The 14,902-nt window shown below is 40.4% G+C and overlaps 1 protein-coding gene across 1 annotated transcript; it reads left to right on the top strand.

Annotated features, from left to right (window-relative positions):
• Positions 1 to 3,573: 3,573 nt before the first annotated feature.
• On the top strand, positions 3,574 to 5,660 carry LOC136227617 (cytochrome c oxidase copper chaperone 1-like). Its single transcript, XM_066016323.1, has 2 exons — positions 3,574 to 3,709; positions 4,795 to 5,660. The coding sequence occupies exon 2, from the start codon at positions 4,806 to 4,808 to the stop codon at positions 5,046 to 5,048; it is 243 nt and encodes an 80-aa protein (XP_065872395.1). The 5' UTR covers positions 3,574 to 3,709; positions 4,795 to 4,805; the 3' UTR covers positions 5,049 to 5,660.
• Positions 5,661 to 14,902: the final 9,242 nt, after the last annotated feature.

The following is a 14,902-nucleotide window of genomic DNA, read 5'->3' as shown; positions in this document are numbered from 1 at the left end:
TACAATTTTATTAATTTAGGGTAATTTTATAAATTTAGTATAAATTTAGTATAAATTGATTATAACTTTAGTATAATTTAGGTATAATTTTATAATTATAGTATAATTACAATTATTTACAATTGTATTAATTTAGTAGTATTTTAGCATAATTTTATAAATTTAGTATAATTTACATTATTTACAATTTTATTAATTTAGTGTAATTTTTTTTTTGTAGACGGAGCGGCCTACTAGGGGTGGGAAATCTATCCCGTCATCTGCTCGTCGTCTAGATATGGACGGCGAGGATGATACACCACGGCATACGAGATTGCGTGGTATTGATTTTTCCGGTCGTAGGCGGAGAGGGGCTGCGACGGACCAGTTGAGGAGGGGATCGACTGTGGAGCAGCCCGATATTGATGGATCGGAGGGGGCGACCGATTATGATGACAGAGAGCCTGATAGCGATTCTTTTCAGGACTACCTGGATGTGGCAGCCCGGGCAGTGCGACAGTCTGCAGTTGCACATGATCGCGAGGTTGAGGAGAGCGATGAGCAACCGACCCCGGGGAGACAGCCGACCCAGCGCGTAGGAGATAGGATTAGGCCGGCCCATCTTGTTGAGGTTTACAGCGGTGTTAGCGGGGCAGCTGGACTATCATGGGGGTCTGCTACACTAGCCATGTTGTACCGGCAGCTGGGGATAGCGAGCAGAGGAGGCTGTTCAGGTATATGCGGATGTTTGACCCTACTGCAGGCATGGATATACGAGTATTTTCCGGTGTTCCGGCCGCATAGAGGAGCTCACTTGATCCCAGCTGACCATGCCCGTGCACTGAGATGGGAGGTCGGGGTACCAGGCAAGACGACCACCCGACTAGATACCATACGCGGGCAGCTGGACCGTATGACGGCGGCAGAGGTATTTTATAAAATTTTAGAATTAATGTAAGTATTATTTATAGTATATTATTATTTTTTATTGAGTATTATTTTTTTTTTCAGGTGACGTGGTTGCCTTATGGTCCTGTCCCCGATGATGATCGGCTTCGAGTGTCATATGCCGGTTGGATACGGTGTAGAGACATCGTCGAGCCGTATATGCCCGATCGAGCGCTGCGACAGGTCGGATATACTCAGCCTATCCCAGCTGAGCGTATTAGACCTGATAAAGCAGTACGACCATGGAGATCTATAGCGTATAAGCTCACGCATTCCTTAGTCACGGTTGAGGATACCTGGCGGAGATTTCCATTGGCTCGGGGCATTGATCGGAGGAGATGCCGACCAGTTGGATACGATCCCACTGCCTGTGATCCTGCTTATATGGATTGGTATAGGCGATATTCGCATCCCCATCCCCTTCATGCACCACAGGCTGGACCGGTACAGCATGCTCGCGCCAACAACGAATTTGTAAGCTTATTATTATTTAATATGATTATTTAGTATTCGTTTATATGTGTTTAATTTTTAATATTTATTTATTATTATTTTTTTTTTTGCAGTGGTTTAGCTGGTTGTGGCGTGTCACCCAACTATCGGCTACACACCGATCTGACGAGGATGTTCCACGCATTAAGAGGGAGATGGATGAGTTTATGGATGCGTGGCGTCGGGCGAGCTGATTTTTTGTTGTAGAAATTCATACATTTAAAAGTAGATATTATATTTACTCTTTTACGTTTATAAATGTTTATGTTTATTTTAATTTTTATGTTTTTAAATTTTATTTGTTAAGTACAATTCTGTAGTTACGGGCTTAACGGCCTATTTACGGTTTTAACGGCCTATTTACGGGTTTAACGAACTATTTACGGGGTTAAAAAGCTATTGTTTTTGCCAATCCGACACGCGGGCGTCTGGATATCACGCCTCACCGCGTGGTCGGACGTGATAGCCCCACGCCTCACCGCGTGGTCGGACGTGACAGCCAACTGCCCGACCTTGGGGTGAGGCGTGTAGAGATCACGCCCAACCACACGGTGAGGCGTGGGGCTATCACGCCCGACCACACGGTGAGGCGTGATAGACACACGCCCGCATGTCGGGAGAGCAAAAAAAAAATAGCTTTTTCCTCCCCAAAACCCATGAAAGAGTAATTTCGTCCTTTCACGGGGCTAGGGGTGGAAATTTGGAACTGGGATTAACAACACCCTTTAATTTCTGTAATTATCCATTTCGTAATGAGTATATTTTTTTTAATCTCAATTTTATTTCATTTAATTTAGGGATACCTACAAAATACCTTTACGTGTTAAGAATAAATAAAAAATAATCAAATAAATTATAAATTTAATAAAACACAAATGAAATAAATATTTCACAAATTTTGACAAACAAATTCAAAACTTCCAAACATTCTAAATAACACATATTAGCAAAAATTAAAACACCCCAATAAATACTTCATTTCATACTTTTTATGTTTTTTCTTTATTTGTTATCCACATCCATCAACTTTTTATGTTTAAATATATAAATTAATAAATTATAAATTTAACAAAATATATATAAACGGCTTACTTTGTCAAAAACAAAATAACCATAGTCTAACCCTAAATTTAATATTTCACAAATTTAATAAAATTATTCACAAATTAAAAAAAATGTGATATTTAAAATTTTAAGCGAGAATAACAAACACAAATCATTAAAATTCTTCATTTAAACAAATTAACAAATACATACTGGGTAATAGTACTCTAAAGATATTTTTATATCCACTACAAATATTTTTTTAAAATCTCATTTCCGTCCCAAACTCATTGATACATAGACATGTCCACGGATCCGGGTATCCGCCTAGGCCCGTGTCCCTTGCGCCGGGCTAGGACAATGAAATTTACTCTTAGGCCCAGCCCGGCCCAAACCCGCTAAAGTCCGCCCATTTTTTGGACGGGTTTGGGACATATGAAAATATCACGGGCCGGCACAGCCCGTCCCGTCTTATTAATATTAATTAAAAAATTTACATATTTATAATTAAATATTTATTTTAAGTATAAATTTGATTTTTTATAATTAAAAATTATGTATATTTTTTTAGGTGGGCTTATATGGGTTGTGCTTGGGATTTGATTTTTAAGCCCGAGCCGAGCACGGCCGAGCCCGTCTAAATTAATACTAGGCTGGGCTGGGTTTGGGACGAGCACTTTTACACAAAAGCCCGCCAGGCCAGGCTCGGCCCGAACCCGGCCCAGCCCGGCCCATGGACAGGTCTATACATGGTTCGAATAATTATATTAAAATCGGGTTAGTACCGACCCGTGAAACACTTAACCATCCCCGGGTCTGCTTGGATAGGGATTAGAGGAGATTCATTAAAGGGAGGTTATTTTCCTAACCTTGCTTGGGAAAGAGTTTAAATGGAATTTATTTTTCTAACCTTGCTTGGGAATGAGTTTAAGTTTAAATAAAGGTTAAATGAGGGTTAAATGGAGGTTCAAAAAAACCTTGAAATAACCTCAATTTCAGTCCCATCAAATTGGTGGAATCCGGAGGTTTTCTAAATAATCTCCGCCTATGGGTGAAACCTTCGTCCAAGCAGACGGGGTTCTTTGGGAAATTAGTCTTTATCTGATATCCTTTTTAGGGATTGTTTGTTTGATGAAAAAAAAAAGTTGAAAAAGAAGAACGCTAAATTTCACTAAAGCTTAATTGCAGCTCTGTCATCACCGATCACAACCAGCACAACTGATTCAAACATCGCCACTGCCACCAGGTACTTGTTATTTTCCTCGTTTCCTAAGTTAATCTTTTGTTCAATTTCACTTCCTTTCAGCTGTAAGTTGGAATTGGTTTGGGCGTGCATAGTTTGTAAGAATTTTTCATTTGCATTGCATCCAATGCTTTTGTTTGAATTCCCCTATGGACTTCAACTCGTATAGAAACCAAACCCTAAAATCGAAAATTTACGTTCTTCAATTGAAAGAGTAATGAGATTTGAATCAAGGTTGACTCATTTGATTTTATTAAGCACAATAGAGAGTAATAGAAGAACTCTAGGGTTAATCGAATTTCTACTGTGGCAGTTCCTTTTATGGTAAATGCATAAAAAACATGTCTCTGTGTTGATTTCACCCATAAAAATTGGGCATTTAGATGTTAACATGAAATACCCAAAACTGGTACTAACAAAAGGATTTATTCTCAGGAATAAATAATTGTTCCTGCAGGCCAATAACCTTTATATGCATATTCAGTTAGGTACTAACCTTCTGTTCCATGACTCCATCCAATTGAGCTCTTAATTTCCGCTGTTTTGAGCAATTGTGCCCTTCTCACTATTGATGGTTATGGCAGGGGCGGACCGAGGTTAAAGTTATGGGGGACCAAAATCCTTCACCCACCATACTAAAATGTATTTTTGGACTGGCTGGAGGCCAACCGTTCCCCCACCCCACCCCACCCATAGTGTCAGTCCGCCTCTGTTATCAAGTGAAATATATGCACTGTTAAAAGAGAATGATATGTTATTAATAAATATACAGACATACCTCCTTCAATTTTTGGGGAATTTTCATAATTTGAGATAACATTCAAGCTCTAATTATCAGATGCATTAGCTAACCTCTTGAGATATATCAAAACGCATTTGTTGGAGTTTTAGAAATATGAAGCATAAATAGTGTTAACTCGGGTTAATAAACAAAAAATTAGATTGAAATTTGACATTTGGTCTGTGATTATGTGTTTCTATGTCTGTCTATTTACATGTCTTGCTGTGTTTTCAAGGTTATGCTTTAATTTGTTTTTTCTTTTTCCTTTATTGTTCACTTGAATGAATTTGTGTGTTGGTAATCTTAGACTTTGTGACAATGGGTGGGCTGCCTCTGCAAAATGCTTCTCCATCTCCCTTAGCTTTGCCCGGGTCAGAGCAAAACAAAGGTTCAGTTACCACATCCATACCTGAACCAAAGCCTAAAAAGAAGATATGTTGTGCTTGCCCTGATACTAAGAGGTTGAGAGATGAATGCATCGTGGAGCACGGTGAGGATGCTTGCTCGAAATGGATCGAGGCTCATCGGCAGTGCCTTCGTTCTGAAGGTTTCAATGTTTGAGAGTGGTTTAGATGGTTTGTTATAGGATTCTTGCTTTTGGATTTAGACATACTACATCATAGTTGATAATAAAGCATGAAAAGGGTGGCTGGCTGATGCGGACATCCTAACTGGGATCGCTGATCACACGCGCTCTGGCGGATCCTCGGACATCAGACCCACGGAGGTTGTACCTAGGAGGGTGGATCCCCAGGACATACGAGCAGGGCGGATCTAGGAGTACACAAAGAGGCGAATCTACATCTACCCCTGGGCGGACCTCGGTTTACTTCCTCCCGAAGTAATTCACCAACAACCCTGACAATCCGTACCTGTACCATTGTACTGATTGTCGGGGCATATCACCTATTTTGCCCTTTTATGGATAACCTTATTAAAACCCTAGTAGGGTTAATCCTTGTCTTTTATTATCATTAGGGAGATGTATTTAAACCCCCATTTTGTAAGGATGAACAACTTTTAATCAATCAAAAATCATTCTCTTTGAGAAGCTAAGGTTTATACCTTGTTATTGGGATTCACTCCTTCTAGTTTAGCTAGAGAAGAACATCTTTGTTGGTTTACGATTAAAACCTTCATTTATCGCTTTCAATTTGTATCAGTTGGTATCAGAGCCGATCGTTTCCTGACCCGAAACTTCTTTTGGCAATGGTTCAACCCCGACAACCGCAAGATTCCATGGAAGCCAGCGACCGGAGATATGAGGAGCTGAGAGAGCACCTCGCGGAACAAATCCAGGCCAGCATCGAGCGGCAGAAGCAAACCGATCAACGGTTCCAGGAGTTAACCACTTCCCTGGAAAACCTCAGACTGGAAGTCCGTGCCTTGGTCAGACCAGCCGCCGGAGAGTCAGACCAGAGGAAGGAAGGAGCCCTTGAACAACGACCCCAAAGGCAACCCACACCACCCAGATTGCCATTGACAAATGTCCCACTTCCACGAATGGGTCCTAAGGATCCTGAGGTAAGAAGACCCGACTTTGTTCTTGTTCATAATGCTGATAGTGATAGTGATGACTTTGAAGATATTGGGGATGATGGTGCCTTTCGGACTATGAGGGATGTTGGTCCGGTTGACAACAGACGTGTGGGCGTTACTAGGGCAAACCAAGATCTAGGAAACTTTGATAGAGATGATGCCTTTAAGCTAAAAATAGACTTACCGTCTTTTGGAGGTGAACTGGATATAGAGGGATTCTTAGACTGGTTATCAGAAGTGGAACGTTTCTTTGAGTATGCTGGGATTCCTGATGAGAGGAAAGTAAGGCTGGTGGCGTATCGCTTGAAGGGTGGCGCATCAGTTTGGTGGGATCAGATGAGGGAAGAAAGAAGAAGAGGGGGCAGAGATCCGATTCGATCTTAGCTACGGATGAAGGTGATGTTGAGGGAACGGTTCTTACTGTCGGATTACGAGCAGTATATTTACAGCTCCTACAGGGACTGTTCTCAAGGGACCCGAAGTGTCCATGAGTATACCTCCGAGTTCTTGAGGCTTTCGGCAAGGGCCAACTTGTCAGAAACTGAAAGCCAAAAGACCTCTAGGTATCTGGAAGGGTTGAGATACAACATTCAGGATCGTATTGGCACACAAATGGTGGTTCGGGTACAAGATGCCAGGAATTTAGCCCTCAAGGCTGAGTCTCAACTAACCGGGAGATCCATGAGATCCGCCACTACTGAGTATACGTCTGGGGGAAGAGATAACGTGAAGTCTTATGACAAAGGCAAGCAGGTGGCGAGTGCCAGTGGGGCCAAGGTCAACAGTGTGGGAAGGGGATCTGTCGGAGATACTAGGCCGTACAAGGAAGCACCTATACCACCTAAGAGCAACAATCCGTATGCGAGACCAGCGCCTTTTAAATGTTTTTGGTGCAATGAGCCAGGCCATAGATCCAACGAGTGTCCTAGGAGGAAGAGCGCCAACATGGTGGAGAGGTATGAAGATGACTATGACGAAGCGGATGAAGTGTTTTGTGAACCCTTGGGAGAAGATGATGATGAGGCGGATGAAGAGAGATACGCCATTCATGTGGTACGATGTTTGTTAGTCTCCAGCCGGATAGAGGGAGATCAGAGGCACCGACTATTCAGGACCCGTTGTCTTGTGAAAGGTGGGCGATGCAATGTGATAATAGATAGTGGGAGCCAAGAGAACATTGTGAGCAGCAGCGCCGTTCGGAAATTCGGGTTGTTGGTGGAGGCGCATCCCGACCCCTATATGGTGGGGTGGATCAAGAACGTGGGTGAACTTAGAGTGAACCAGAGATGCATGGTACCTATTGTGATTAGTGATTATAGTGATGAAGTCTGTTGTGATGTGGTCGATATGGATGCCTGCCATCTATTGTTGGGCCGACCCTGGCAGTTTGATAACGACGCCATCCACGCAGGAAGAGAGAACACTTACAGATTTGTGAAGAATGGGGTGAAGTTCGTACTTACGCCAATGATGAGAGAGCCAAAGGCCGACGAGAAGTCTGCATAGGTAGTCTGTCCCACACACAAATCATTTGTCAGCGAATGTGAAGAGAGCCAGATGGTGTATGTGGTAATGGTGAAGGCGAATCACGAATCCGCCCAAAGGGGCGAAAGGGAGATGCCGAATGAAGTGACCCGCATACTTGGCGAATATCAAGATCTGTTCCCTGAAGAGCTGCCAAGTGGGTTACCACCTTTGAGGGACATTCAACATCATATCGATCTTGTGCCCGGGGCTAGTTTACCAAGCCTCCCCCATTATCGAATGAGTCCAAAGAAAAATGACATCATGAGGCAGAAGGTGGAAGAGCTCATTGAGATGGGATACATTAGAGAAAGTATGAGTCCATGCGCCGTCCCAGCCCTACTTACGCCCAAGAAGGATGGATCTTGGCGGATGTGTGTGGACAGCAGGGCTATTAACAAGATCACTATCAAGTATAAATTCCCTATTCCGAGGTTGGATGATATGCTAGACCAACTTGGCGGATCCCGAGTTTTCTCCAAGATTGATCTCAGGAGTGGTTATCATCAGATACGAATTCGATCTGGGGATGAGTGGAAGACGGCTTTCAAGACCAGAGATGGATTGTATGAGTGGTTAGTAATGCCATTCGGGATGACTAATGCCCCCAGTACATTTATGAGGCTGATGAATCAGGTGCTTCGCCCGGTGATTGGAAAGTTTGTAGTTGTGTATTTTGATGATATCCTGATTCATAGCGAGACCCTGGTGGAACATGTGGAGCACTTGCGGACAGTATTTGACCTGTTAAGGAAACACCAGCTATACGCTAACACTAAGAAGTGTGATTTTGTCATGGAGAGCCTGGTTTTCCTTGGGTTCGTGGTCAGTGGCGATGGAGTCCAAGTTGATGGGGAAAAGGTAAGAGCTATCCGAGAATGGCCTACTCCGAGGAACGTGGGGGACATCAGGAGTTTTCATGGGCTAGCAACCTTTTATCGACGATTCATTAAAAACTTCAGTTCCATAGTCGCCCCATTGACGGAATGTTTGAAGAAGGGAAGGGGTTTCGAGTGGGCGGATGCCCAAGAAGAGAGCTTCGCCCTGATCAAGGAGAAGTTGAGTACAGCGCCCGTGTTGGCGTATCCCAATTTTGATAAACTGTTCGAAGTTGAGTGTGATGCTAGTGGAGTTGGGATTGGTGGAGTCTTGATGCAAGAAAAGAGGCCCATTGCATATTTCAGTGAGAAGCTCTGTGAGGCACGACAAAAGTGGGCCACGTATGATCAAGAGTTTTATGCTGTAGTGAGGGCGTTGAAAGTGTGGGAACATTACTTGGTGGGGGAAAGAATTCATCCTCTACACTGATCACCAAGCTCTCAAGTACCTGGGAAGTCAGAAGCAACTTCGGAGCTCCATGCATGCCCGGTGGTCCGCCTTCATAGATAAGTTCCCCTATAAGCTTATCCATAAGGCTGGAAAACGGAACAAGGTGGCGGACGCCTTGAGTCGAAGGGTATCACTAATAAAAACAGTCAACCTGGAGACCGATTGTTTTGAACATGTCAGATCCTGACTTTGGCAGTATCTGGGAGAAGTGTAAACACCAGCATGGGGATGGGGCGTATCATCTGATGGATGAGTATCTCATGAGGGGCAACCAGCTTTGCTTACCCTGCACTTCCATCCGCGAGAAGGTTATTCGTGATCTACATGGCGGATCCCTTGGAGGACATTTTGGGCGAGACAAAACATATGAAGCAGTGAGTTCCCATTATTTCTGGCCTAAGATGAGGAGAGATGTTGCCTACTTAGTAGAACGATGCTATATTTGCCAGACCGCCAAGGGACGCACTACAAATACTGGATTGCAGTTACCTTTGCCTGTGCCAAAGACCATATGGGAGGATCTGTCATGGACTTCGTCCTGGGGTTACCCAGAACTCAGAGGGGCATGGATTCCATATTTATCGTGGTTGATCGGTTTTCAAAGATGGCTCACTTCATACCATGTCGTAAGACTAATGATGTCTCAGCGACTGCTAAGCTTTTCTTCAAAGAGATCGTTAGGCTACATGGCGTACCTAAGAGCATCGTCTCGGATCGTGATACGAAGTTCATCAGTCACTTCTGGCGGACATTGTGGGCTCTGTTTGATACGTCTCTGAAGTTTAGTACCACCGCCCACCCTCAAACAGACGGACAGACAGAGGTGGTCAATAGAACTTTGGGAAACTTATTGCGCAGCAAATGCAAGGATAAGCCCAAGATGTGGGATGTGGTCTTAGCCCAAGCTGAGTTTGCCTACAACGGCTCTGTACATTCGGGAACCGGGAGATCCCCATTTGAGGTAGTATACACAAAGACCCCGAATCACATCCTTGATATAGCCCATCTTCCTAAAGGAAACGTGACTGCCAATCAGCTGGCCAAGGATTACGTGCAGATGCACCAGGAGGTGAGAGAAACTCTTGAGGAGAGAAATCAGAAATTAAAGGCTAAGGCGGATGAGCACCGCAGGGACCTACAGTTTGAAATTGGGGATGAGGTTATGGTATATTTGGGCAAAGAGAGACTCGCCAATGCCACAAACAGCAAGCTTCGACCTAGGAAATACGGGCCATATAAGGTCACCAAGAAGGTCAATGCCAATGCCTATCATATAGCCTTACCGAATTGGCTTGGTAAAATCTCACCGGCGTTCAACATCTGTGACCTTAGCCCGTGGAAGTCGGATGGTCCTTTGGAGTTCAACACAGACAAATCAGTGCCGAATTCTTTTAAAGAAGGAGAGAATGATGCGGACATCCTAACTGGGATCGCTGATCACACGCGCTCTGGCGGATCCTCGGACATCAGACCCACGGAGGTTGTACCTAGGAGGGCGGATCCCCAGGACATACGAGCAGGGCGGATCTAGGAGTACACAAAGAGGCGAATCTACATCTACCCCTGGGCGGACCTCGATTTACTTCCTCCCGAAGTAATTCACCAACAACCCTGACAATCCGTACCTGTACCATTGTACTGATTGTCGGGGCGTATCACCTATTTTGCCCTTTTATGGATAGCCTTATTGAAACCCTAGTAGGGGTAATCCTTGTCTTTTATTATCATTAGGGGGATGTATTTAAACCCTCATTTTGTAAGGATGAACAACTTTTAATCAATAAAAAATCATTCTATTTGAGAAGCTAAGGTTTATACCTTGTTATTGGGATTCACTCCTTCTAGTTTAGCTAGAGAAGAACATCTTTGTTGGTTTACGATTAAAACCTTCATTTATCGCTTTCAATCTGTATCACTGGCTGCTGCTTGAAAATTTTCTCTCTTTCGTAGGAGTTCTTATATTAAGCACCCGGTCTTTCATGTCACTCGGAGGACCCCCAATTCACATTTGGACACGTGTATTATGACCCCACGTAATAATTAAAATAGTGGATCGTCTTATAATATGTGTAGGTCCAGGTTACACGTGTCAAAATATGTATGGAATATCCTCTATTTGACATGGAGAACCGAGTGCTTCTAATAATTTGCCATTTCGTAGCTTTCAATTCATTGAATATCATAGTCCCCGGTTGATTCCGCCTATTTGTTATATATTTGTTTCAAAGAATGAGCCACACGTGTAAGTATGAATTAATTCAGACTTTGGAACTGTGAATGACTCATTAAATCGGTTATATTTTGTTTGCCGGCTGTTCAGAAATTTTAGAGCTAATACATGACAGAGACCATTGTCTTATAACAATTTAAATGATGAGACATTAATTTTTGTGTTTGCATCATCATCATTTTTTCCCCCAATCTTGTAATGTATATCTTAATGTCACTGGTTATTTTGCTGCTTTCTAATCCATTTCTCTTATGCATTGTTTTTGTTGGTTGGAGGACTTGGTCATATGGGTTTAAGGGCAATTATATAAGTGTCAAATACATTAATATCATAATCAAGTACAAATTACAATTAAGTCATATCACCAAACTTAATTTTTAATATGTCATTATTCTCTATATATTACGATTTTACACCATAATTTAAAAATTCTAAGACTTCAATTCTAAAATATTAAAAGCATTAATTTATAAATTCTAATCCTTAAAATATATTAAAGCATAACCTATTAATCCTGACTAACATGTACACTCGTGCATGCTATTAATCCGGACTAACATGTACTTACCCTATTAATTGGGTTCTTTACATGAAGTTCGTACATATAATAATATTTATTGTTATTCAATATTGATAATTTAATTAGTATAATATCAAAAGTATAAATTTTTATTTTACAAAATGTCAACTTGTCTAAGTGGTTTAGTTGGTGAAATAGTGGTAGAAATTATTAACAGCCAAACTAGACCTAATTCATATTATTTAGGGTAAATTTTAAATAAACCCATGTGGTTTCACTAATTTTCAGATAAAAGACTGTGGTTTACTTTTTGTCAAAACGAGGATTGAGGTTTCGCACTTGGATTAATGCTATTAAAACCATCTTTAACGACCTGAAAATGAAAATTTTCAAGAATTAAAGTTGTTCAATGTCATATTTCCTATAGAACTACATTTTTTATTTTCGAAAATCATCTTTTTTGGAACTTTCTCTCTCTAAACATTAACTTTCTCTCTCTTTATCAAACTTCATCTAAATAACCTCAAAATAAAAAAGTTGAAGAATTAAAGTTGCTTAGAATATTAGTAGTTCTTAAAATATGTCATTTTTGAAGTCGTCAATGGTGATTTTAATAGTATCAATCGAAAAAGTCCTTATTTTGCTAAAGTTGAAAACCTCAATCTTCGTTTTAACAAAAAGTAAACCACAGTCCTTTATCTGAAAATTAGTGAAACCACAAGAGTTTTATTTGAAATTTATCCTATTATTTATTGATAAAGTTAGAGATAAGTTTTTAATTTTGAATTTGCATGTAAATTCCCTTTACATACTAGTCATGATTAAACTAACTATTTACAACTATTTAATATTTATAAAGAATTTCTTAAAATGTCAAATACTTCAAAAATAAATGTGCTTTTAGCATCAAATAAAATCTGTGAAACTGTTTAATTTTTTTGTTTAAAAAAAACTGTCTATATGACAAAAGTTGAATAAATTTTTTTAATCTGATTTTACGTGTAATTTTCTCTAGGTTTTTTTTATATAAACATCACAAATGATAATAATATTTTGGATTTAATCAAATTGATAATTTTTATTTGTATTATATATCAGATATGTTCATTTTTATTTTCGAAATGTCATAAGGTAAAGGTAACCACCATCTTTTAACCTTCTTCAAAATAATTAGTTATTGATAACTTCCCTAATGACAAAATTCAAAATAAGATTTGATATAACCATAAATTTTTGGGTCAAATACATGAATATCATAATTAAGTAGAAAATTATAACTAAGTCATATCACCAAACTTAATTTTTAATATGTCATTATTTTCTATATATTATGATTTTACACTATGATTTAAAAATTCTAGATCCCAATTCATAAATCATAAATCCTAGAAAATATATTTTAGACTTATAATTTATAAATTCCAATCCTTTAAATAAATTAAAAGTACTGATTTTACTAGTTGGACATAATTCAAAATCCCCTAAATTTTTTTGTAGCATCTGTTTTTTCCTGTAATTTTCTCATTATATAATTTGATAAAGGGAAGATCAACTATGGAAGCCATCCATTTAATGAGACAATTAATGGAGCACTATCGAAATAAGAAGAAAGACTTGCATATGATTTTCATTGACTTGGAGAAGACATATGATAAGGTACCAAGGGAAGTACTGTGGTGGGCCTTAATAAGGAAAGGCATTTCGCGGAAATATATTGACATCATAAAGGACATGTATGAGGGAGCATGCACGAGTGTACGCACCCGTGTTGGGAAGAGTGAAGAGCTCCCTATTACGATTGAAGTGCATCAAGGTTCTGCACTAAGCCTGTTTCTTTTTGCTATCGTTATGGATGAACTAACGAATTCACTTCAAGATGGTATACCATGGTGCATGTTGTTTGCAGATGAAATTATGTTGGTTGATGAGACAAAAGAAGGCGTGGAGAGGAAGTTGGAACTATGGAGACAAACTTTAGAATCTAGAGGCTTTAAGTTGAGCCGAAGTAAGACAGAATATTTAGAGTGTAAGTTTAGCGGCGATAGGAGTAGGGAGGCAGGGACAATCACCCTAGATGGGTATACCATGAGGTTACAAAGGCTGTACTCTATGGTGGTGAACTAAACGGAGTCATCTCGAGGGCCAATCTCCGTCCGGCCCGAGGCCAATTTTGGAGCAGCTTTATGATAAGGGAACCAACCAGCAAAAAGAGTTGTTCAGGCATCGAATTGCTTTCGGTATTTAGGATCTATTATCCAAACAGATGGAGAAGTAGATGGAGATGTTGCTCATAGGATTAAATCTGGTTGGGCGAAGTGGAAGAGTGCTACGGGTTTCCTTTGTGACCCCGGCATGCCTAATAGATTGAAGGAAAAATTCTACCGCACGGCAATCATACCCGCACTGTTATATGATACAGAGTGTTGGGCAGTAAAACACTGTCACATCCATAAGATGTCGGTGGCAGAGATGCGTATGTTGAGATGGATGTGTGGTCATACGAGAAAGGATAAGGTGAGTAATGAAATAATTAGGACAAAACTAGGGGTTACATCTATTGAGAATAAAATGAGGGAAAACCGTGGTTTGGCCATGTAAAACGAAGAGCGCTTGATGCGCTGGTTAGGAGGACTGAAGAGTGGCAAAGGGATGTAGTGGTGAGGGGTAGGGGAAGACCTAAGCAAACTTGGAGAAGGGTGATCGAGAGTGATATGGGTTTATTGAGGATTGAGGAAAATATGGTAGTGGATAGGACATAATGGAGGGGAAGAATTTGTGTCGCTGATCCGACTTGATTTCACGGTTTTATATGATGGTTTATGTTAGCCGACCCCGAATTATTTCGGGACTAAGGCTTTGTTGTTGTTGTATAATTTGACAAAGGGCTTAGGAGCAATTTAGGATGTAACAAAGATGATTTGGCAAAATAAAAGACCCCTAATTAAGCCCTATTTTTATTTATGATAATATTCGTTTTTCATATTCAAACTGTAAATGATCCTTAAAAGATTAAAACTCATATACATCCAATACATAGCATGATATTAATACCAATTGATGACTTGGAAAAAGAAAAAGATTTTGCTAGTGTTCTGTAAATAGCTTATATATATAAAAAAAACAATTAAAAAGCAAATTTGTCTGTTAACTTAGTTGGTTATAGCGATATGCTAATAATATAAAGATTGTAGGCTCGAGACCAGTATAGGCTAATCAACGGTAATAGTGGCTGCTGGTGTAATGAAATGTAAAGTTCAATGGTTTTTTATGCTA

This window comes from Euphorbia lathyris, chromosome 4 (genome assembly GCF_963576675.1).
Source record: "Euphorbia lathyris chromosome 4, ddEupLath1.1, whole genome shotgun sequence".
NCBI classification, from domain to species: Eukaryota; Viridiplantae; Streptophyta; class Magnoliopsida; order Malpighiales; family Euphorbiaceae; genus Euphorbia; species Euphorbia lathyris.
This window is presented reverse-complemented; position numbering and strand designations above follow the sequence as displayed.